Source organism: Cygnus olor, chromosome 2, assembly GCF_009769625.2.
Source record: "Cygnus olor isolate bCygOlo1 chromosome 2, bCygOlo1.pri.v2, whole genome shotgun sequence".
Lineage (NCBI taxonomy): Eukaryota > Metazoa > Chordata > Aves > Anseriformes > Anatidae > Cygnus > Cygnus olor.
This window is the reverse complement of record NC_049170.1, coordinates 96,205,453-96,230,880: the sequence shown is the minus strand read 5'-3', so window position 1 is coordinate 96,230,880 and position 25,428 is coordinate 96,205,453. Positions and strand designations below refer to the sequence as shown.

At 36.5% G+C, this 25,428-nt stretch overlaps 1 protein-coding gene across 1 annotated transcript in view; it reads left to right on the top strand.

Moving 5' to 3' along the window:
* LOC121066050 (dynein heavy chain 5, axonemal-like) overlaps window positions 1–25,428 on the top strand; it is a 149,051-nt gene that overhangs the window by 46,922 nt on the left and 76,701 nt on the right. Inside the window, 13 exon segments of the mRNA XM_040549372.1 lie at window positions 1,245–1,511; window positions 1,724–1,780; window positions 1,782–1,853; window positions 2,278–2,493; window positions 4,094–4,240; window positions 5,833–6,005; window positions 8,463–8,641; window positions 11,835–12,022; window positions 13,225–13,419; window positions 17,243–17,377; window positions 18,429–18,618; window positions 20,257–20,474; window positions 21,404–21,715. Of these exon segments, the coding sequence (XP_040405306.1) occupies window positions 1,245–1,511; window positions 1,724–1,780; window positions 1,782–1,853; window positions 2,278–2,493; window positions 4,094–4,240; window positions 5,833–6,005; window positions 8,463–8,641; window positions 11,835–12,022; window positions 13,225–13,419; window positions 17,243–17,377; window positions 18,429–18,618; window positions 20,257–20,474; window positions 21,404–21,715 (2,349 nt within the window).

Here is a 25,428-nt window from a genome sequence, read left to right as displayed (position 1 = left end):
CAGAACAAGTGATGTATTAGCTTATTGCTGAAACTACTTCTAACAAGGATGATACATGAACCACTATTCTGGAAAAAAACAAATGTGATTACTGCCTTTAAAGAAGGAGGAGAAGTAGGAAGAGGAGAAGCTTGGTGGAGAATTAATCATAGATTTGGCGGGCTTAATTGCAATTCCTGCATGAATACTGCAACAAAAAAACAAGTGGTCTGTAAGCATCTGAAAGTTAACAAGGAGATTAATAACAGTTGGTATGGTTTTATTAGGAGCAAAACATATCAAAAAAATCTAGCTTATTTTTAGTGTCAACAGCAAGCTTTGTGGATAGAGGAATAAAAGTAGTTGCTATATATCTTGATAGGCTTTTGACACTCTCATAGTACTATCAGGAAATTAGTTTTTGATTGTTGCTCTGTAACATACAGGCAGAAAAGTGAAATGCATGAACAGAAATAACTGATAGCAAGAATATTTTACTCATTTTTGGCTAAAGAAACACACAGACAAATTTGAGAGAGATAAGAATGAGGAGCTATCCATGATACACAAGAAAAGATTCAACAAGCTGGGATTGTTTGGCTTGAAGGAGAGGAAAAACTGTGGGGAAGACCTGTTTTGGGTGCTCCATGCTTTTAGGTCTCTGATTATTTATGACCTTGTTAACATTTCATCTGTTGTAGGAGAAGACTTTTAAAGTCACTGTATCTGGAGTAGAAAAATATTTACTTTCCAGCTCTCAGTAGTTGAGAATTTGTCTCCCATCACCTACAACACCTCATTAGTGCAGCAGTCGCAGGCTGTTTATACAGTTCTTGTTTGTAAAGTATTACTACTAAGTCACTCCTCATAACCTGTGTGGAGCAGCCCTTACTGCATTACACTATGTTGTGTGCTGCTATTAGGAAGACTCATTTGTGAGAAGGTTGCTGTTTGAGTTTTCTGTTGCAAGGTGCATTGGAATCCTTTTATATGGACAATTTTTTGGTGCTCAGCATAAAGAAAAAGACATTTCCAGAGCTATCCTGGTGGACTCCTTCTCTTGCAATTTGAACTCTCATCATATAAAAACTGATTATTGTAAGCATACCTATAAATATTCATATATTAGCAAAAAAAAAAAAAAAAGAAAAAAAGACTTGAGCTGCAGAGGAAATATTAAACTGTTACCTTGCCTGATGGAATTATTTGATTTTTAGAAATTGACAAACACGAGGAAGAACTAATGTATTTTTCACGTACTCCAGGAAGCCAGAAGATTTCAGAACATTGACAAATCATGGCAGAAAATTATGCAGAGAGCCCATGAAACGTCAAACATTGTACAGTGCTGTGTTGGAGATGAGACTTTGTCACAGCTATTGCCACATTTGCTGGAACAATTGGAAATCTGTCAGAAATCCCTGACTGGGTATTTAGAAAAAAAAACGGTTAATATTTCCAAGATTTTTTTTGTATCTGACCCTGCTCTTCTGGAAATCCTTGGTCAAGCATCTGATTCCCATACTATTCAGGTATAAGTAATAAAGCAATAATGTTCATACAGTCAATATTAGTGAGTGAGTACCATGGAGGATTTTGTTATTTAGTTGAATTAATTTTTTTCACTTGTGGAAAACCTACAGAAGGGTCTAATACATAATTTAAAGGTAGAGTAAGAATGCCATATCATATCAGTTTATGCAACTTTTTTTTTTTTCTTTTTTTTTTTCTGATTCTATTGTAGGCACATTTATTAAGTTTGTTTGACAATGTTAACCGAGTTGGATTTAATGAAAAAAAACTACGACCAGATTTTGTTATTTGAATCTCAAGAAGGAGAACAGGTCAATATTATCGAACCAGTTATAGCTCAGGTAACAGCAGTATAAACTACACTTTTTCATGACTTGATTTAAAGTAGATTTATGTTGTAGTGACCAACAGTGTTGCATCATGTTACAATTTGACTAGCCGAATGAAAAACTTCCAATGTGAACAGCATAATCAAGGCCGGAAAGGACAGGACTCTTGTGTCATTCTGTAACAATTACTTTAGCGGTTTTTTCCATCAGTGCTGATATGAAGTGCTAAATCCATCACTATAAGGGCACACAGAAATGCAGTGGAGCAGGAGGACAGGAATCTTTTAGATTAGAGAATAACATAAAAAAGCAAAGAGAATAGCAAAGTGGGGAATGGGAGTTTGAAGGACTGGAAAAAAGAAGTCACACAGGGCTGTTTCTCCTTGTGAATTATTCATAAACTAATTCTTTAAAAGTATTTTCTTGTTTATTTCAGGGCAATGTGGAATTCTGGTTAGGTCAGCTGCTGAATGGGATTAGGAAGACAATCCACACTATCATTAGAGAGGCATCAGTGGCCATTAGCGACTCAGGATTTAAACTGTATGATTTTCAGGCAATGTTTCCTGCACAAATAGGACTTCTGGGAATTCAAATGATCTGGACCAGAGATGCAGAGAATGCACTGAACAGTACCAAAACAGACAAAAAGGTAGTATTTAATGAATCTCTGGGGATTAATTAAAAATATTGTTTGGATCAGTATATATTGTGAAAAAATAAAGTAATTTGTAGGAAAAAGCAAAAAATACAATTTAAGTAACCAGAATAAGAAATTAACTAACAGGAAAACAAAATAATTAAAAGTGTTAAGAGGTCACAAATCCCCCAGCATATGCTTTATAATTGTTTCTAATCCTGTGATTTTCTCTGTTGTTTTGACAGCACATTAATCTTGAGAAGAGCTAATTTGTCAGTTTGGGAATACAGGGAATCTCATCCTATTACTTTCCCAAAATCAGATTTGGAAAGAAATAAGAGCTCCCCATATTTGGAGAAATATTTGTACTTTATGGGCTTTGTTCTACTGTAACAGAGTGTATTAGAATCTGCAGTTGGTGAGCTTTTTTTTTTTTTTTTAGGGAAGGGAAAGAATAGAAGCTATTTGAAGAGATGCTGATTTCATCTCAAACACTCAAAGATAATCTTGTTAACAGCAAGGTGTTACTAATGTAATAACACTGACTCTCTGAAATAGGAAGGAGAGGATATGAACTAAAGAGTTACAAATTACTATTAATCAGGAATATACAGTGAAATGAGACTAAGAAATAGTAACACCATACTATCATAAAGGAAAATGGAGGAGAAAGGTACTTTGTTGTGCTTTCAGAGTCAATTAAAACAAAGACTCTAGACTGTGAAGAAGACCATTTAGAGTCTCCTTTTCTGTATCGCACAAAGTTTAAAAAGGGTGCAGACCAGTTTTTAATACTAACTAGACTCAGATTCTTTCACATCGCCTAGAAGATTTTTGGACAAACGCCATGTATTTTTGAGGGGTAGGGAGATTCTATACTGCTCCGTTACTTTTGGACTGTTTTTAGCAGTTTTTTTTCTGAGCAAACAAGGGGAGTTTTAGGGTTTGCATATATTCACAGAAAGCTTGTGTGATTGTTCTCTCACATACTTGAAACAGGAATGAATATGAACTGCCCTTTCTGACACCTCTGCGCTTTATGATTTATTGTGTACCAGGAAAATCACTGACAGAGGCTGACACAGCTTACCTAAATCAGTATTGCATAGTCATTTTGTATTTTGTGGAATTTTGTAACAGAGTCTGGTACCACATAAGAAATTATTATTTCAGCATTGGCATTTAAGGTTACAGTATATTTTTCTTCTTCTCTGGTTAGAGTATGAGATAGATCTCTAGGTTCCTGTGCCCTCCCTGCAGAGTAGATACTTGTCAGGCTGATGTTTAATATCCAAAACCAAAGGCTTACGATTCTGAAAAAACACAGGGATGCAATCATCTGAAGTTGTAATATATAGTAGAGGGAACACTAATCTTGGAATAAAATCTCATGTGACCTGTTCACCCAGATATATAATGACATCGTACTTTGTTGGGCTAGGAATGTGTGTACAGAAGGCACCCTGCATATCCAAATTTAGGATCCTAAACCTAATAAATACAAAACAAATCATAGATTTCATGGGCCCGGATGTTTGCAGATTTTTTTTCTAAACACTGGAAAAACAAATTATTTTTATATTAATATGACTGTTCTTGCTATATGGAAAAGGTAATGCACACAACAAATCAGAAGTTTTTGGAGCTTTTAAATGATTTGATTGATATGACAACACACAATCTGACAAGAATGGAGCGCACAAAATATGAAACTTTAATCACTATTCATGTACACCAGAAGGATATCTTTGATGATTTGGTAAGTTTTTGAAAACCTTTAAGGGACTTTCTTTATGGAAGCTTTTGTGCATATAATTTATAAACAAATCTTACAATGTATTCTCTTTGAGTAACTCTGATATTAGTGCTGTGATATAGCATATCTGTTCTATTCAGTTTCATTTCATATAGATGTCATGCAGAGATAAGGGTGAATTATAGATAAGTTCATGGATTCAGATTTACTGCTTTTCAGTTTTTAAAATGGTTGTTGATACACAAAAATTTGTTGTGGGCAAAAAGCTTAAATTTTTAGAATTAAGATATTCTCACAAATTGAAAATTTAATAAATTATTTAAATGAAATGTAAAAAAGAAAAAAATGTCCCTTTAGTATTGCTATCAATTGTATGTTTTCCAGTCTGGCCTCTGCGTTGATTTAAGGTAATAGTTATTTAAAGATTAAAGCAGTGAGGTTTCACGTTTGAAATGGATAGCAACAATACCCAGAATAGATATTAAAATGCTTTGTTTTATTTTTATAATTGGGTTGCATGAAATTTCCTTTAGATAAGCTTTTTCAATATATGAAACTACAATTATAAAAATGGGAGTAAAATAACTTTCAAAAAGCTTGCAGTATGTAAAGGTTAGTAATTCAATACAACACTGTTTAATTTGTGTGTGTACTTTAGGAAGATAAATGCATGTGTAAAGAAAGAAAACCATAAAGAAATACTAGAAGTTGGAAAGAAAACTGCCAGGTTCTAAGTTAAGCAAGTGGTTTTATCCTGTGCCCATAATTTTTGATTTTCATAATTAGTTTCTTAATCGGACATTTCATTATGAATTAATGTAATGTCATATTATAATGAAATTGAATCACAGAAAATGGGCTAATTTTAAAGGGTCTATATGTAAAATAAAAAATCAGGGAGAAATCCAAGGCAAGGATCCTTAATTGATTCACCTAATATTATCTCATTCTGTTAAAACATTCTATTCCCTGCAAATTTTTTTTTTTTTTTTTTTTTTTGTGATTAAGAGAAAGTATGGGGAAGTGGTTGGGAAACCATAATCTCTCCTTCCCCTTGAAGTATATCTGCAATGCCAACAACCACGTATTTTGTAAGAAAACAATGGTTTTGAGATCATGTGTCAAATATAATGAACCAAGATCTATTAATCTACTACAGTTCTAAACATGTGGCAACTTCATACAGAAGAATACATCCCAACAAAGAAGTACATAGACGTGTAGAATGCATTCCATCTTTGTCTAACATTTAATATTTCCGTGAGTAGTGGCATCATGCAGTGTAACCAATATTTTGCTTAGCTTTTTATGAAGCTTACCATCCTTGTTCTTCAATGTCTTTCTACAACAAAATCCACATTTTCTGTACACAATTCAGAGGAAAATCAGAGTGATCAAAAAGATTAAAAAGGATCAGACTAAGTCATACAACGAGGTTTGAAAAGAATACTGGATGTCTTGAATCCTGACTAATTTTCTGCTCATTCTTTGATCTCTTGAATTTATGCATAGCAGACTTTTCTTGTGTAGAGAGAACAGAATTTAAGATGAATTTGTTATACTCTTTCTGTATTAATATTTCTCTTCTATTGTAGGTCCGTATGAATGTTAAATCTCCATCTGATTTTGAATGGCAAAAACAGTCTCGATTTTATTTTCTCGAAGACTTGGATAAATGTGTTATCCAAATCACTGATGTAGAGTTCACCTACTGCAATGAATATTTAGGGTGTACAGATAGACTTGTTATAACTCCTTTAACTGACAGGTAACTATAAAAAGATGGCAGTATATAGTACTTGAAGCGAAGACTTATTTCCTTTAACTTCCATGAGAGTCAGAATTCTTTGGTTTGCAGTATAGTGCTGCAATATTGATGCCGAACAGCAGAGGCCAGTGCTTATATGTTGATTCAGAGAAAACAGGCACCCCATGGAGGGACCCTGACTTTTCTCTGAATGTTTGTTTGGGCTGTGTGTACTGTGGTAGGTATTGAAAGCTTACTTGTGCTCAAGTCGACCATAGCTGAATGTCATACACTGCAACCCCTAAGCAAAGTGGATCTACAGAACAGTATGTTGCTGCTTTCAGTAAGCTAATAGTTGCATTTGAATTTGGGGTTATGGCAAATAATTCATTTGAAGTCACCCCAGAGGAAAAAGACAGTAACTCAGGACATTGCCTTGAATAACTAGTACAAGTATGGTTTAAAGCAAGGTCCGTGGACTGCAAACAGAAAAATCAAAAACAAACAAACAAAAAGTTTTGAACACAAAATTTAAGAACCTTTTATTGCTGGAGAGTTATACAGCACAGTACAAACTCCATTATATTCATATTTTCCTGAAGTATTGGGTAGTTCTTCACCTAGGCAAGGGTCAGCTGTATTCGTGATGCCAAAATTTGTTAAGTGTGAGTAGGAGTGTCAAAATTCTGTGCATGTTCAGTTGTTTGTTGTGTGAAGAATGGCTGCAGGCTGTTGAATTAATGCTGGAATTATCTTTGCACTCTCTGTATCACAAGATTTTATTTACTAGTGAAATTTCAGACTTTTGCCAATTTCTGAACCAAAATTTTGCCCAGTGAGCTATTTAGAGAGCCAAAGCCCTGTGCTTGGATACCTAGCTTTTAATATATAACACGCATCTGCCAAATTCTATGTAATGTACCTTATTATTCCTATGCTAGATAGAGATATGTTTGCAGCAGTAAACATGCACTTGATTAGTGGGTATGGCAGCACGACTACGGAGACAACATTTTTGCCCACCAAGAGAGACAGTATCAAGAAAATGTAGTCATTCAAAATTTGTTCACAGAATTAAAATGCAGCCTGATTGGCTAGGGATTAGTTCAAGATGCAACGTCACATAGATTGAAAACTAGCAGAGGATGGCATTTTTGAAGAAAGTGAGTCTTTGGCATGAGCTTAAGCTGTAACAATAGCAAAATAAACCCCACAGGTATCTATCTGTTCTTGGCCAAACCTATAAGATTCAAGCAGAGCTGCAGAGATTGGTGGCTCTCTACTGTCACATACTGAAAGAGTTTTTGAAGCAGGGATATTTTTTAGTGTTGGCATGGGAAACCTATGTACCTAAGTAGTATTGTGTGAGAACAGAATTTATTCCCATTATAGGCTTTTCCTTTTTAATACTTTAATGCTGCCATATGGACTTGTATGAGCCTCTGACAATTTTCAAATAATAGTATTTGTGCTTTCCATTAATCACCTTGGAGCTGAGTGCTGTTTGGCTAATGACCTTGTGGTCAGAAAGATTCCTGAAGCACATAAGAAATATACTACATTAGGATGGTGCGACTGAAATTGAATGTTTCTAAGCATCGTGTCAGACACAGACCATGTCATGGCAGTTAAAATAAAAAGAAATGCAAGTGCTGTTTTCTTTCTTAGGACTTTTGCCATGTATGGATTTTGTCCTTAACTCAGTTTCAGCAACAGAACTGTTACGAACTGTATTTTTTCAGTGTTAACTGAGAGCCTGTTACTGATTACAGTGTAATAAGGTAATAAAGCATTATTACTGCCAGTGTTAGAATGAGCACTGTATTACTTTATAGGAAGTTATACAAGATGTTGCCATTTGTTTCTTTTTCAGTGCCCATTTTCTCTCCCCAGACATATCATAAAGCTATTGAGGTTTAACAGGGTTAAAATTGTTGGACTTGCTTGCTGGGATTTTGGAGCATTGTAGGTTAGAACAGTAGCCTTCTTTCCCCCTTCAGTAGTCTCCATGCCATTTGGGGAGGCTGTGACCTAACTTTGGGGATGTCAACCCAGTACTTACCACAAGGAAAAACAAGTATTTCTGCCCCCTTCCCTCAGCTCTATAGAATACAAATGCTGTGGTTACAAAAGGGACCTCAAAGTAATTAATAGAAGAAGAGCATTAATCACAGAATCATAGAACAGCTTGGGTTGGAAGGGACCTTAAAGCCCACCCAGTTCCAACCCCCCTGCCATGTGCAGGGACACCTCCCACCAGACCAGGTTGCCCAAAGCCCCGTCCAGCCTGGCGCTGAACACCTCCAGGGCTGGGGCATCCACAGCTTCTCTGGGCAACCTGTGCCAGTGCCTCACCACCCTCAGAGTGAAGAATTTGGTCCTTACATCTCATCTAAATCTCCCCTCTTTCAGTTTAAAACCACTCCCCTTGTCTGATCATTGTCTGTCCTAGTAAAAAGCTGCTTGTTCTGTCTCCAGGTGTTACATCACTCTGGCACAGGCCCTGGGCATGAGTATGGGTGGTGCACCTGCAGGGCCTGCAGGGACAGGGAAAACAGAGACAACTAAAGACATGGGAAAATGCTTGGGAAAGTATGTTGTTGTTTTCAATTGTTCAGACCAAATGGACTACAGAGGATTGGGCCGTATCTATAAAGGTAAGAAATAATCTGTTTTTTCATTTTACAGTCATCAGTTTTTGTCTCTTCATTAGTTATTTAGGGATATTTTCTTCCCTGTTTTCTCACATTTCCAGATGCATGCTTATCAACTTTTCCAGATGTTTGATTGTTTCTCTTTCTCTCTTTTTTTCCCCATGCTTTCCATTTTTTTGTTTGTTTGTTTGTGTTTGTTTCATGTTCTTGGAGGCTGTTTCATATCTCTGTCCTCGTTTCCTTTTTCCTTTTCATCCTTTTTACTGTTTTTTTTTATGCCACTATCCCAGCCATAAGGGAGGGTATTTAGCTCTCCCTTGACATTTTTATATCAAATAATAATATCACTGTTCTTCTTCCTAATCCTTTTGTTCCTCATTCCTTTTGGGCCTCATTAACTTGTTAATTTTCTGTAATGGATATATTAAAAAGAGGAAAATGGGAACAAGTAGAACATAGAAAGAAGGAAAAAAACCCCACCAGTTTACCAAATATCTCTCATATCTCTCAAATATCTCTCTGAAGTTTGTCTGTCTCTCTGTGCATTCTGCAGAATGCCCTTCTTCTCAGTAACTGAACATTCAAGACATTAGTACCATTTATAAGAATGTGAACATAAATAAAAAAAATATTTCCATTCTTGCTTTGTTTGCCTCAGCCAGCCTCCATCCCCTATTCCTCTGAACCATGATCCATGACAGAAGAGATACATGGAGCTTTGAAAAGGTGCTGGTATCTCTTAGTCTCTCTCTCTCTCTTAAACAGTCAAGAAGACACTCCTACAGAAAGAGAGGATAAAGTGCTCCCTGCTAGAGCAACCATATCATTTCCATATCAGGAATCTGTGGTAGCACAGCTGCTATTTGGGAGTTGCAGATGGTAGAGCCAGTGACTGTCCTTAGCCATTGTAAGAGTCTATTCCCTGGTCCTGAGCTGGTCCCATAAAGAGTCCACTCTTCTAACAGAAGTTCTGCTGTGCCACAGGGATGAAGTGTTTCATCACAGTCTTCATTTTAAGCATAAGTTAGCCTTTTAGTTAATCTTAAGGTTTAGTTTTGATCTTTTTAGGTGAATACAGGCATTCACTGCCTTGGGTGAGGCTGAAGCTGGCTCCTGTGGTACTCTGATGAGCAGTGGGAGCAGAAAACAGTTTTCACAGTATCCCATTAAGTCACGCTGGGATGTGGGCTAAAGTTTCCTAGAAGCTGATGACTTCTGTGCTGAACATATTATTGTAGTCCTTACCAGAGGTAAATACTATGTATCTGACCAAGGCCAGATCATTGCATATCAAAAGAGAAAATAGTCTCCTAGAGGTCATGAGCTATGTAAAGCTGCTCATTTATATAATAACAAACAAATGCAGGAACATTTCTCAGCTAGAGACTGAACTAGCTGTGTGTAGGAATACTTTTCAGTCAAGGTCAAAAGTTTCAGCTTTTAGTTGGGTGTCTTTTGTGAGTGAGAAAAAAGCAGGATTACATACAGCTTTTCCCTTTCCCTTTCTATTCCCTTTTCCTTATGCACAATATGACAGTGCACAACAAAATTAAATTGTCTCTAAGCTGTTACGCAGCTGACAGTTTGCTTGCTGTGCCTTTGCTTGTGTGTGTGTGGTGGTACGCTTATGTATGTTCTCTTTCTTTCTTTTTGTCTGTCTTTCCATCTTCACTGCCAAAGGGAAATAATTTTGCAAGAACTGAATTAATTCAAAACTGGGGGATATTGACCTTGCCTGAGAGTCAGGTTTCCCAATGCCGTGCAGCAGGTGGCATTACAGAACAAGTGATATTCTTCCTTCCCCAAGGAAAAATTGCTTAGCTAGAACTGAAATCATCCTTTAGAGAAAGCAATTTCAAAAAATACATTTGATATACAAGTAATAAGTGTAGGAGATATTATGATATGGAACAGAGTCTCTTTGTTAAAGAATGTTCAGCTTTAGGGCTTTTCCTTGCTATATCCCTAAGAGTAGATATTGCTGTTTATTAAATAAAGTAGCAAAACCACTTTTATTTTATTTTTTTCCCAGTCTGTGTCCTAATAGCCATGCAGTATATGTAACAAAAGGAACCAAATGCATTTGAAAAACATAAAATTTTTTTGCAAGGGAGCAGCAAGACTAGGGCAGCTCCATGATAAAAATTCTGTATTGGGGTTCACTTTAATCAAAAATGAATTTGAGCAGTAGGCCCAGTAAGACAGCTGAAAGTTTTGTGCAATGTTACATTCAATTTATTTTATAGTACCTATATATTTGGAATTGTCTTCAAATGGCTTAAGCCAAACTAAGCTCCACTAGGCCAGTGGGATGAATTAAGCACCTCTGAATATTTGTTTGTAGCACCAGTTAAGGTGCTCATCCAGGACCTTGCTGGATCCAGGCAACAGAAATAGTAGTCAGCTGTGGGCTTTGAGAAAGAAGACTGCAATTCTTGCATAGACGTGCTAGCTTTTGTCTCTTGTGGAGTGGATGTGGAAGTGAAGGAGATTACACAGCTTTCCCATTACCTTTCAGGAAAGTTGCTACTGTTGACTCTCCCATTTCAATCCTTCAAACATGACACAGAAGGAGTGTTTGACCCTCCAGAAGACATTAGTTTCATGATGTTTATGGATACTAATATCTGTCTAGAACTCCATGGCCTGTTACAAATGATAGTTGCGTGAATTCAGATTCCTCTCTCTTGAACAGCAGAATACTATTCTCCAACTATTTTTAACCTATGAATTAACTGCTATAAAAAGATACAATGGTGCTTCCACAAATGTATCAATTTCTGAATTTGATCCTGTGCTTTGCATTAAGTAGGTGTCTCCTGAGCTTATCTTTGACAATTTCACTCCGTACATAGATAAGTTTCCATGCTATATACATGTTTTTGATGGTAGGTACTATATACAATATTACTGAATGATTTCCTCCTTATGGTTACTGCAGAAGTGTAGGATTCTTTGAGAAGAATTTTATACATCTTTCTTACAAGGGATAATTCTTTTTCTCAGTGTTGTTAATGCACGTCCTAATTTATTTTGAGTTTTTACTCCTCATTTTACTCTGTGTTTATACTCTTTTTCTCCTGTTATGTTATAAAGAATCTGATATGCTATATATATAGTTTATATATACATAAATTCTTCTTGTTTGATCTGACACACAGTGTTTAACCAAATATTTTCCTTGTTGCCTTTTTAGGTTTAGCCCAGTCAGGTGCATGGGGTTGCTTTGATGAATTTAACCGCATTGAACTTCCAGTTTTATCAGTAGCTGCTCAGCAGATATACATTGTACTTCAGTGTAAGAAAAATAAGAAACCTCAGTTCATTTTCACTGATGGTGATGTTGTTGACATGGACAGAGAATTTGGCATATTTCTGACTATGGTATGTATGTGTGTAAATAGCACCAGTATGGACAATCTTTCCCATTTCATTGCCCGTAGAAGTATCCTTGTTCAAATTGCTGGAACTGTCTGTTAGAGCACAGTGAATAGAATTTGAACAACAATTTGTTCAAATGATAATGATATTTTCTCTTGCCCATATTTTTAACTGGAACCTAGGACTTGATATATGCAGTCATCATTAACTACATATTTTATTTTTTTGTTCAGTATTTCACATGTTGAGATTAAATCCAACCATCTCATATTTTTAGTCAAAGTCTGTCAAAATGAAACAGTAGTAGTTGACTATTGGAAGGACTACTGTAGGTGTTCTGGTCGGTATTTTACCACCTGTGAAGAATTTTTGACCTCAGTCCTTCTGTATGACAGGATGAAGGAAGTCACCTTCACTCTGGTTCACTGACCTCCCAGAGATTTATCTTTGGTGTCTGTGGACTGTTTCTGTCAGTGAAGGAGGCAAAGAAGCAGGAAAGTGGAAGAGTACTCTAAAAGCATCTTTGTATCTCCTCCTCTTTAGCTGTAGGCTACACATGTAAAATTCAAAACTGAAATATTTTTCTTTATTGTAAGGTTTCCTGTCTTTGAAAAGCTGTTAATGTTGTCAATCTAATTTGTAAAAAAAGGATAAATTAAATAGTAGTGTACCAATGCCAGTGAAAATTCAGTGTAAAAACAGCTGGAAGAGTTTAAGAAGCTATCACTGCATAGCCAGAGACTACTGTTGTCACAACTGATCCATGTGGTAGTCATATGAGTGACTTAGACATCTTCAGTGAAAGGTCAGATTGATTAATTTAAATTAAATGCAGTAGTGGCTTGTACTGCTTGACTGACTTTGGGCTGGATAATGCTCACAAGGGGCAATAACCTTCAGCACTGGAACACTATCAAGACCCTGAGGAACTAATTTTTTTAAAACAGCTCCAACAAGAACTGTAAGTGGTTGTCTGTTTATGCCTGTGTGTCTTGGGCATCTCAAAATACCACGTGTGATACCACATACTTCATGAACTGCAGTATTTGGACAACTTAGTAGTGATGTATAATTGTGACGCTCTTTAGTTATCCACTGTAATCTAGCATGTGCTCCTGTGTTTGCCAAATAATTATCAGAAAATATAAGCCTTCCTATCCTGCTATCATTAAGTAATATTTTATTTTACATTTTGCATTTTTCAGAACCCGGGCTATGCAGGACGACAGGAACTTCCAGAAAATCTGAAGATTCAGTTTCGCACAGTTGCTATGATGGTGCCTGACCGTGGCATTATTATGCGAGTCAAGCTGGCAAGTGCTGGTTTCCGAGACAACCAAATCCTTAGTCAAAAATTTTACACACTCTACAAACTCTGTGAAGAGCAGTTATCTAAACAGGTAAAATAAATATTTGTTCAACCACATGCTGTCACTAGAAGGGAATGTAGAGAATACACTTTCATAAGATATATAATTATTTTGACACTTGGGAACCTAGTCATTTATAGGGTTTTCAGTTTCAAGTTCCAGCAACAGAATTTGAAATCATAATGTTATTTTTATTTTTCAAACTAATTTGTACAGTAAAGGAAGTTTAAAATTAATTCTTAATTTTAAAACACAGTACAGATAATGGTGAAGATATGAGCAACTGTGTACAGAGCTCTACAGAACTTTGTAGAGGACAGGTTTTTCAGTCTCCTTACTTTAGGAAGACTAGATATATTGGAGAGTCAGTGTAAGAATTGTAAATAACTGAAGAGTGCCTAGAAGGCACTGTCTTACTGAGTGCTGCCAGACCTATTAGAATTAAATTTCACCAGGGACATCAAGGGCAACAAGAAAGGCTCTGTAGGTACATCAGTGATCAAAGGAGGACTAAGGAAACTGTGGGCCCTCTGCAGAAGGAAATGGGAGACCTGCTCACATGGAATATGGAGAAGGCAGGTACTTAATGACTTTTTTGCCTCAGTCTTCACTGGCAAGAGCTCTAGCCACGTAACCCAGGCCCCAGAAGGCAAAGGCAGGGACTTGAAGAATGATGGACCACCCACTGTAGGAGATGATCAGGTTCGAGACCATCTAAGGAGCCTAAATGTGCACAAGTCCGTGGGACCTGATGAGGTACATTCATGGGTCCTGAGAAAACTGGCAGATGTAGTTGCTAAGACACTGTCCATCATATTTGAGAAGCTGTGACAGTCTGGTGAAGATCCCACTGACTGGAAGAGGGGAAACATAACCCCCGTTTATAAGAAGGGAAAAAAGGAAGACCCAGGGAGCTACAGGCCAGTCAGTCTCACTTCTGGGCCTGGCAAGACCATGGAGCAGATCCTCCTGGAAATTATGCTAAGGCACAGGCACTATTTTCCATTGAAATTTCCTCTGTTACTAATTTTGACCATTGTCTCTTGTCCTTATTCTCTGCTGGACTCATTCCAATGTCAATGATAGCTGACAAACATGGAGAAAAAACAAAAAGATCACTAAGACCTATCATTTATCAAATGATACCAGACTTCATCATAAACATGTAATCTGTCTTCCAAACTTCACAGGAATTTATTAAACCTTTTTGTCTTAATGTTGCTGTATGCAAATAAGATTCTTGGCAGTATCTGGTTGAATATTCACATCTAAGTTTGTAAACTGGTAACAACTTGGCGCCTGCTGGAATCATAGAAAATGAGGCTGGACAGAGCCATGAGGGATCATCTATATACCTGCCTGGAGGAAAAATCAATTCTTAGCTAAATAATTTGCTGTAAATGTTTATGAATCTCCTTAACATTTTGCATTGACAGATGCCTGAGCTTTCCCAGGCAGCCTGTTCCAAAGTTTGATTTTCTTTATGGTCATATTGTTTTCCCTGAAGTTGACTTGAAGAATTTCCCATGCTGTAACTAAATAAATTGCTTCTTTTCCTTTCTATTCCTTCTGCCTTCCTCTTTGCAGGATTTTTTTGCATGTCAAAGACTTACTGTAACTCATCCATTACTGTAACCTCCATATTTACCCTTTCTACTTCTAAAGCCAACTTTGTTTTACTTCCTGTTACAGCATGTTTTCTAGTTAGCAGCTATCTTTATTTTCCAGATTCTCTTCAGTAAGGTTCATCTTCAAGTATGGAATCCAACTTTTGGCATAGTATGAAAGTGCCAACCACAATGGAAAAGTCTTTTCAACTGTCCTAAAAAAGCCACTTGCATTTTTATTGTCTTCTATAATTGCAGATTTATGTCACTGGTGAGTTTGGGGTTTCAGTCCAATGGCAGATGCTTTTCTCAAAAGCTTTCTGCACCTGACTCATTTTTCATTTCAATAAAGAAGAGTTGCTCCTCTTTTATATTTTTGCATTTGGGTATTTCTACCTGTGTAGTATTTTTCTCTTTACTTAAATTCATCCTACTGTATTGGGTTTACATGGCAACGTTTTGGTGGCAGAGGGGCTGCAGTGGTGGCCTCTGTGAGCAGAGCTCAGCGGCTGCCCCGTATCAGATCAGAGCCAGCTCCAGCTGGCTCCAAAAGGGACCCAATGCTGGCCAGAGATGAGCCAGGGAGTGAGGCTGGTTGGGCCTCTGGGAGAGCAGATTGAAGAAGGGGAAACAGAAAACTGCTGTGCAACAGTATTTGGGAGAGAGGAGTGAGAACAGCCCTGCAGCCTCCAAGGTGAGTGCAGCAGGAGGGCAGGAGGTGCCCCAGGCACGCAGCAGAAGTTCCCCTGCGGCCTGTGGAGAGGCCCCTGGTGGAGCAGGCTGTCCCCCTGCAGCCCATGGGTCCCACATGGAGCAGATCTCCACGCTGCAGCCCGTGGAGGAGCCCCCGGTGGAGCAGGTGGATGTGGCCTGGAGGAGGCTGCGGCCCATGGAGAGCCCCTGCAGGAGCAGGCCCCGGGCCGGAGCTGCAGCCCGTGGAGAGGAGCCCACGCAGGAGCAGGGGGTCTGGGGGGAGCTGCCGCCTGTGGGGGACCCGTGCTGGAGCAGTTTGCTCCTGGGGAATGGACCCCGTGGTACGGAGCCGTGTGGGAGCAGTTCTTGAAGAGCTGCTGCCTGTGGGCAGCCCCCGCAGGCTCAGTTCGGGAAGGACGGCATCCCGTGGGAAGGACCCCGTGTGGAGCAGGGGCAGGGAGTGACCGTGAAGGAGTGGCAGAGACAAAGCATCAGGGATTGGCAGCAGCCCCCATTCCCTGTTCACCTGAGCTGCTTGGGAGGGGGACATAGAAGAGGGTGGATGGGGGGAAGGTGCTTTTAGTTTGCTTTTAGTTCTCACTGCTCTAGTCTGTTAGTGATAGGCAATAAACTACATTAATCTCCCTATGCTGAGGTTTTTTTTTTGCCCATGACAGTAATACGTGAGTGATCTCCCTGTCCTTATCTCAACCCCTAAGCCCTCTTCATTGTATTTTCTCCCCCTTTCCCTTTGAGGAAGGGGAATGAGAGAGTGTCTGAGGTGGAGTTTGGCTGCCCAGCCCAGATCATTTATTGAATTTCTCTTGGTCATTTTGAACTGTAGTCATGGTCTAGTTTACCAGCTTGGTATCACCTGGAAACGTAATCAATAAGCTACTTATGCTGAAAATTTTGAGTAGTGCTCAATGTATTATTCCAGTCTATCCGTGATAGGAGTTGTGAATCTACCATTACAAATAATTGCATGTAGATCAGAAGATACCTTATTTGAGAAGAAGATACCTTAATTGTTATGAAACCATCCACAGAAAGGAATGCTATTATGTACAGGATAAGATGGGCTTACATATAAAATATTGTACTTGTATAATTTTCAGTATGTTCTTTTTACATCAGCAAGAGATAGACTCTTTTAGTTACCAATCCTTGTACCATATATGAAGATAGTAACAGTGATCAGGTAACAGAGGGTAGTCCGAAGATGTGTGCTTTACTGTTTGTGCATTTGGCATATTATGAATTTATGAAAATGATAGAAGCAGCAGCTTTGTTACAGGTGACTTGTAAAAGTGGTAGTCTACCACCAAAAGGATGACATGCCAGTCATGGACTTACAACACTGGAAAATATTTTCAGGATATGATAGCAACAGAACTGGAGCTCCAGTTGAAATGATAAAGAGCTGTGAAATTCCTTATATTTAAAAGTTCAATAGCCTAGTCATTTCTTTAGTTACCATAGTCATCAGCCCTTTCTTGATTTTAAAGTCTTTAATTGTTGTGGTACCAATTGTGCTTATGTATTATTTTGAGGTTCACTATGACTTTGGACTAAGAAATATCCTGTCAGTTTTAAGAACGCTTGGAGCAGTGAAAAGATCTAATCCCAAAGAACCAGAGAAAACCGTCGTGATGAGAGTTCTGCGGGACATGAACCTCTCCAAATTGGTATTGTAACAGTGGTAACTTTCCCAAAAGAGTACTTTATTTGCATTTGTAAAGTGTATTTATTATGCACTTTGAAAAGCTCTTTTTCTTCAGCAGTTGGATACATTTCTTTGCTTTTTTTTACTGCAGTTTTAAATTTTTATCAGAATATGGTTATGGTGAAAGCACTATTTATTTCTGAAAGAAATTAAAATACATCAGAAACATTAAGTGAGAAAATAGAAAAAATAGTCAGAAATACCATTAGATCCTAGAGGACATAACCTGGTCCTCTAGTTACGTTTTATTTTTTCTTCTTTCTGCCCCATCTAAAGAGAGAAAGGAAGAATACATTGTGTTAGCTTTTAATAGTGTCATTGAAGATCCTTCTTAATCCAGAATTTAAAGACCCTTCTTAATCCAGAATTTCATTTTATACATTTCTTGGGAGTCTGTTGCCTTTTTAGAACATCATAAGAATTGCAATGAGTGAGGTAACTGGTAGCAGCTAACACCTACTTGTATAGCGTAATCTTTTTTGCTATTACTATTTAAAGTATTTGTCTGTCTTTCTATTGCTGTAATTGAAAGGTTATAGCATATCTAGAATCCATGTATTTACACTGGCAGCCAGTTTTGTGATGGAACCAATTACTCTGCTTCGATGTTAATCTATTCAGCACATTGGTACATGCATTCAAACCTATAGGCATGCTTCAGTGATTTACAGAAGGAAAAAGATCATAAAAAAAGCCAAGGGAAAGTACAATTTGAATAAATCTTGCTGACTTGTGTAACAAATGGAGAAATGTGTGAGTTTATATTGATGCAAACTCTATTATAAAGTTAACATTTTTATAAGCTTTAAGTATTTAATTTAGAAATTGCTACTTGTGATTGCAAAGTATGAAATTCACTTAATAAAACTGACTCATAATATTTGCTTTGGAAAAGATACAGTGTTATACTGGCATCCTTTAAATGACATATTCTTAAAGATTGTTTACAGCTGTAATAATAATTTCATAAATTGAATAAATAATGTATTTCCTCCCTACTTTATCCCTGACAGGTGGATGAAGATGAACCTTTATTTATGAGTCTCATTAATGACCTCTTCCCTGGAATTACTCTGGATAAAGCTGGGTATCCTGAACTACAGTCAGCCATTCAGAAACAGGCAGAGAAAGCAGGGCTTATTCATCATCCACCGTGGATTCTTAAACTCATTCAGCTGTATGAAACTCAACGAGTCCGACATGGTTAGCATGCAAGATGAGGTTTTAAGATTGCATAAAAGCAATGAAGTTTTTTATATTATCTGCTACAGAGTGCAGATTATTTTCACAAAAAATGTCTTTTGAAATTGAACAGATGTCATTTTTAAAGCTTATGTAGATATCTTGATAGGAAACTGTTAGGATTCTTTTTCGCTGTGCAATGCACACATAGTGAAATTTTAGCTTTGTTGTATTACATTTTTATGGATAATATGGGTGTGGCCTTCAGCATGGTTGAAATTTCTATAGAGTAAGGTAAAATGTAGAGTATATGTCCCAATTCAGAGACAGACGAATTTGTTCAGTATTCTGAAAACAACTGTTGCCCTCAGAGTTCAGTCATGAAGCTTATGGTTAATGTTATTCTGAAATTGTGATGCTGAGAAGATTACAAAAATAATCTCCCAAATCTTTAATTTAATAGATTCTATCAAGAATGTACTAGAATTCCAAGTGTTGGTTGTGTTCAAATCTGACCATTTCAACCAAGGAGAAATGCTCCACCTGCTTGAGCAGGGGGGTTGGACAAGATGGCCTCCACAGATCCCTTCTAACCTCAAGCATTCTATGCTTCCATTAGAATACATTTTTGTTGACCACAAAAGGGTAATGAGTAAAGTTTACCCTGTCCTAGGAAGGATACCAAAAACAGTAGTACAAGCATGTTTACCATTCATAGCTGAATGAAAAAAAAAATGCCCTCTTTTTGAAATGCTCTCCTCCTCTTCCCAAGACTCTACCAACCTAGGACTTTTAATCTGTGAGGGAGAAAATATAAAGGAAATTTAACTAAATTAACATTCAGCTCACTTTAGAGAAAACACCAGGCAGTCTGCATTGTATCAGATTAGGTTTATAGCTTGGGTTTTGATTGTTTGTTCCATAATTCTGTTGAAGAGGTTTCCAAAGCCAAATAAGGATTGTGTTGTCCAGTTGCCACTAGGGTTAACAAGAGTTGTTATCTAGCTCCCCTCCATGACTTTGAAAGTTCCATCTGCTTTTGTACAGCCCCTCGGCCTCTTGAATAGTTTATTTAGAAAATACAACTAAAGATTATCAACTGTAGACTCAATTTGTTGTTGAAGATGTGGCTTATTTTCCTCAGGCAATATGTGTATATACTGATGAAATTAAAAGTGTAGTTACTGCTGACTTTTTTATGTTAAAAAAATGTATTAAAATGTCAGCACGGATGCAGGTGCATATTTTTGTTTCATTTGCTTCAGAAAGATCAGCTTAGTTTTGTGTATCATAGGGAACTACTCTTTCCCATTAAACACATTTAGAAATTACTGTTTTTGTTTACCACCAGTCGTGTCAATGTCACTGTATGTGAACATCAAAAGTCAGTTGTGTTTTCCAATTAGAAAAAGGAACAGAACTGCCTGAGGGAGGATACAGACCCACATAGGCTTGCCTGCCATTATAGGGCAGGCTTTTTTAGAGGCATTTTAATAATATTTAAATTCCATTTCAGTCAACACAGAGTAAGTGGAGTGAGAAACATCTTTTTTGTATTGGCTTTTGATTAAAAAAAAAAAAAAGGGGGATCACTGATGCAAAGGGTCATTAAAGGGTAGCATGAGATTTCATTTTAAACCATGTTTATATTGTTTTAAGGTATGATGACTCTAGGTCCAACTGGTGCAGGAAAGACAAAATGCATTAATATTTTGATGAAAGCAATGACAGATTGTGGTGCACCTCATAAAGAGATGAGAATGAACCCAAAGGCAATCACAGCTTCCCAGATGTTTGGTACCCTTGATGTTGCTACAAATGACTGGACAGATGGCATTTTCTCTACATTATGGAGAAAAACTTTAAAAGCAAAGAAGGTAATGGATATTCTATCATGATAGTTAATAAGGACATTTAATACTGTTTCTATAAGGTCTCGTTATCTGTCGTTTATGTGAAAGAGTATAGTTATAAAATCAAATGGGAAAATGCAGTGTTAGTTTTGCACTCGGTCTGAATAGCTGTCTGTACCCAAAAGTCAAAATTGTGTGTATATGCCTGAGAGCACAAGGCTTGCCAAACACTAGGGGTTCCAGAAATAAATTGGAAAAGAATTTTGCTTCTTTCTGTAAGCAGGTAGTCCTACCATTCAAATGCAAAAGCAAGGACTTCTCATGTTTTGACAAGAGGACAGAAAAAGTAATCTTCTGTCTGGTTTTATGTCATTGCCACTCTATTTCACTAATATGAGAATGGAAGAGGCTCTGGTAAGAAATCAATATAGATATTTCCCAATTTGCTTATCAAACCTTCAGGTGATTTTTCACTGAGTAATAACTGCACTCAAATCTTCTGAAGTTTCACGTTCATTCAGTTCTCATTTAGAAAATAGGAAGCCTTCCGTGAGGAGCTTGGGTAACGTCCCACAAGGACTGTGTGCTTCCTTTAAGTCTGTGACTTTGTTTAAAAGGAAATGTTTTCATCCACTTTGATGGGTGATGGGTTGGCTGATATACTTTTTGTAGAAGAAAGGGAGAGCTTTATGCTTAGAACAGTCCAAACTATCTTTTGTCACTATTCCTTAATATTCTTTTTTGGTGAGGCACAAGATTAAAAAAAAGAAAGGTTAAAATCACTGAGGAAATTACAAAGAACTGCAGCTCCTGCCATGCCAGTCAGCACCGAATTATGATTCAGTATTTACATCCAAGATTCTGAGATTTAATCTGAGATTAAATGTGTTTGTTTTTTTTGTCAATGTACAAAAATTTGCGTGTGTGTGTCCCTTTGTTCTTTTTTTTTTTAGGGTGAGCATATTTGGATAGTTTTAGATGGGCCTGTTGATGCAATATGGATTGAAAATCTGAACTCTGTTCTGGATGATAATAAGACCCTGACTTTGGCCAATGGAGATCGTATTCCGATGTCCCCCAGTTGCAAAATTATTTTTGAACCTCACAACATTGACAATGCTTCACCTGCAACAGTTTCTCGTAATGGGATGGTCTTCATGAGTTCTTCAGTGTTAGACTGGAAGCCTATTTTAACAGCTTGGCTGCAAACATTGCCTGCTACATACTCTGATGTTCTTTGGAATTGCTTTAATACTGTATTTCAGGTACTTAATTCAGTCATTTCAGAAAAAAAATGTATTCCTTACTCTCTATTTAATGAAGTGTTTCTTCCTAAATACTGTTTCAATTATTTACTTGTGTTTGTTTATATAATAAAATAGGAATGAGGGATTTAAAAAAAAAAAGAGAGAGAGAGAGGGAGGAAAGGATCTATAACATAGATGAATGAGTGAAACTGTATCAGATGAATAATTTGGATGCTTTGTTTGGTCTGCATAGGATAGTTGGCAGTGAATTGTTATATCCATTATTATTTTATAGTGCAGGTTGTCAAAACGGAAATATTCTCTATAGATGTAATTGTTACTGCAATTTTAATCCTTGTTAGGATACATAAAGGGAGTGAATAAAATTGTTTGTTTGTTTTGAATGTAAAAACGTAAATTCAGAAAGAAATTAAGCTACATTCACTCTGGTGGAATCTTTCTTAATTTCAGTTGTATCAGGAATGCATTTGGTCCATTATTTATTTTTAAAAAACGTGCTTTAGTTCAAATAAACTGAGACCAGTTCCATGCTTCATGGTGTTCTGAAGTTCAGTACAAGTGTTCAATATAAAATCAGAAGTTCAACATAAAATCAGAAGGCCTACTACAGTGGCCCATGCGTCTCTTCCAAAGGAGATATTGAGATGGCATCTCTCTGAAACATTTTCTTACTGAATTATATTGAATTAGTAGATCCATAGGGAGAATTCAGAATGTTCTTTCCCTCCATTTGGCCTTAGCATATGAATCTTCAAAAAGTTTTCATTAATATTTTGGACAGTGATACTCAAAAAGCATAAATCTCAGTAGTAATTTTTTTTCCAGTTATGTTGAAATTCTTAATTTTTCTTTGGAAATTTTTATGGAAATAATTACTGCTTTTTAATCTTTCAGCTTTGTAATCCTCTTCTGATTTCCTCACTTAACATTTCTGGAACAAATACAGCTTGTTTTTGTACCTTCTGTTCCCATTCACTCTCTTCTCTGATATTCCTGTGTAATTTGTGTTGGATATATCTTGGACTTCTCCTGTAATATTTTTCATCTTTGTTGGATTTTATAAATCTAGTTTGTAATGAACTTTGAGCGACATTTTCAGAAAGTTTATTTTTATACATTATGAAAAAAGCAATGATTAATATAACTTTGGAATGCCTAGAATGTTGACAAATGTCTTCTTACAGATATGTTTCATTTTAGTGCCCATTTACTTTAAAACCAATGTTTAACAAGCTATTTATTCTGTTCTACCTCGATAACATAATGATATGACATAGTATTTACTGCAGCAGCAAGAGAATCAATTCTGATAATGAATTTTAAAATACGCTTCCAAAGTAATGTGTATGTGGGTCAATTTACTGCTTCTTTGCCACAATTCTATTCATGTTTTTTGCTACAAGTTGCTCTGAAAACATAATAACAACTTTTAAAATACCCAAGCCTGAAGCAATAGCAATAAAGTCCGGGAAAATATGTATTTTATTAGATTGAGAGATGAAAATACAGTGAAATATGAAGTTAGTTCTGTGCTGAAGGCTGCATTTGGAACTATCGAAATGTAAATGAAAGCTGTCATGCTGTCAGCTTTCTTTCATTTCTAATGAGCTATCTTTGCTGCTCAAATAACAGAAGTGATAACTGATTTTACAGATGAGGGTAATGCCACTCTTGTATTGAGATGGCTCTTTTTACAGTTATTATTTCCCCCCACATAAAATAAAAAAAGGATAAGTAAATTCTAAAACAAAAATTGTGAAACGAGACGCATCAGCAATGGTAGTCAAAGCCCAAATACAGGGCGAATTTAATGCTGGTATTAAGAAAAGCACAGATATAAGCAGCTTCCAAATATCTGATATTTTAGAAGCAAATGAAGATTAGGTTATAGATGGAAATACAGTAACTAAGGAGAATTAGACTTTAAGTATACCTAAACGGGTCTTCTGAAGACAATCAAAATTGAACTAAAACAGAAGTAAGACACTTGCTACAGTAATTCCAATTTGCTTAAAAGAAACATTGATTGTTTATAGTAATAAAAATAGCATTTATCACTGAAAGCCTATATATTGGACAAAATCATCAGTAATGAAGGTACAGCAAGTAGCAATAATGTAGAAGAAAGTGGCAGAGAATAATACTCATGAATCAGTGGAAATAATTTATTTATTCTTTCCATGTGCAGTGTAAATACTATTACAAGTCATCAGTTTTTATATAAAGGACAGGAGGTAGTCCAAAAGACGGAGATAAATTAAAAAAAAAACCCACAAAACAACACATATAACAAAACAGAAGAAAAACCCAAACCTTATTTCAAGTCAAGTTTATCTTTGAGTTCTTTCTGTTTTCATGGGATTTTTTTAAAATGGTTATTGTAGGGTTGGACTTTTACCCTCCCTTTCTCAGTTCTTTCTTCTCGGTAACATTTCATGCTTGGAAATAATTTCAATCATAAAATCATAGGGTGATTTTAATAAACTTCCAAAGTCTCTACTCTTTTATACTTAAAAGCTATACTGCCTTTTTTTTTCTTTTTCTTTTTTTTTTCTTTTTCAATCTGTGAATGGTGCTGCTACCTGTAAGCAATAAAAATGCTTAGCTGATGGGAATAATTATCCAAGATAGTTTCAAAGAACTGAATTAAAATAATTACCTGAGTGGTGTTATTTAGTTTGTCTGCAAAGTGTGAAGCTCAAATAAGTGTTGTATGTTATGTTAGGAACATGAGTTTCAACACGCCTGTGAACTTTTCAAATGAAAAAAAATAATAATCCAGTAGTCTTTTAATTAGATCACACTTACTTTTTTCAATCTGATGTTCTGGATCCTTTAGTGACCTATTCTGGACACTTCAGAGAAATCCTAAAAACAGCAGGGTAGACAGATGGGACATATTTTTTCCCTCCATATTAGATCTCACCCTAATTTAATTTGGGTGAAGGCTGCCATTACCTCTGGAGCATAGAGTTGAAAACATAATCCAAAGAGTTGCCTAGCTTTAATATTTAAACGCTGATGCTTAAATGACTGTTACAAATATTAATAACTTGGCATAATTTAATTGTGCTTGTGGTTGTCTAAACCTTTAGAGTATGTTACCAACTTCTTGCCCTAAAGAGCATTCTACAGACCAGTGAGTTCCACAGCAACGGTGGGAGTATTGGTGGGATACCATTTTCATATATTTCATTTTGCAGTTCCTTATCCAAATTCATCACAGTTTTTGCTTATTGGCCATGGCCCAACTCATTTTTCTAGTACCCCATCCAAACAAAATACTCCAATAAGTAGTTAATTCATGCTAATTGCTCTTTAGAACTTGCATCCTTCTATCTGTTGTGTATTGTTTTAAAAATATTGGTAATGAAGTATTAGCATATATGGACCAGAGGCTTTTTTTTTTTAATGTGTAAGCTCAAAGAACAAGAATTACACAAACCTCATTGGAATTGTAAGTAGCGTAAAACTGTTTCTGGTGAAAATTGAGCTCTTGAAAGGACAGAATACTTTGACTTATGAAATATCTTTATTCTGAGCATCTCAGACCAATTATTAAACAATTTGTAGTACCCTCTGAGATATCTAGCCAATTTACAGATGAAGAAGCTGAATCTCAGAGAGATTTAGGTCCAAGTTTTAAAGGTCTTTAGAACTGAATCTTCCACACTGTTTGCATGTAGATAGTAACTGGTATTTTAGAATAG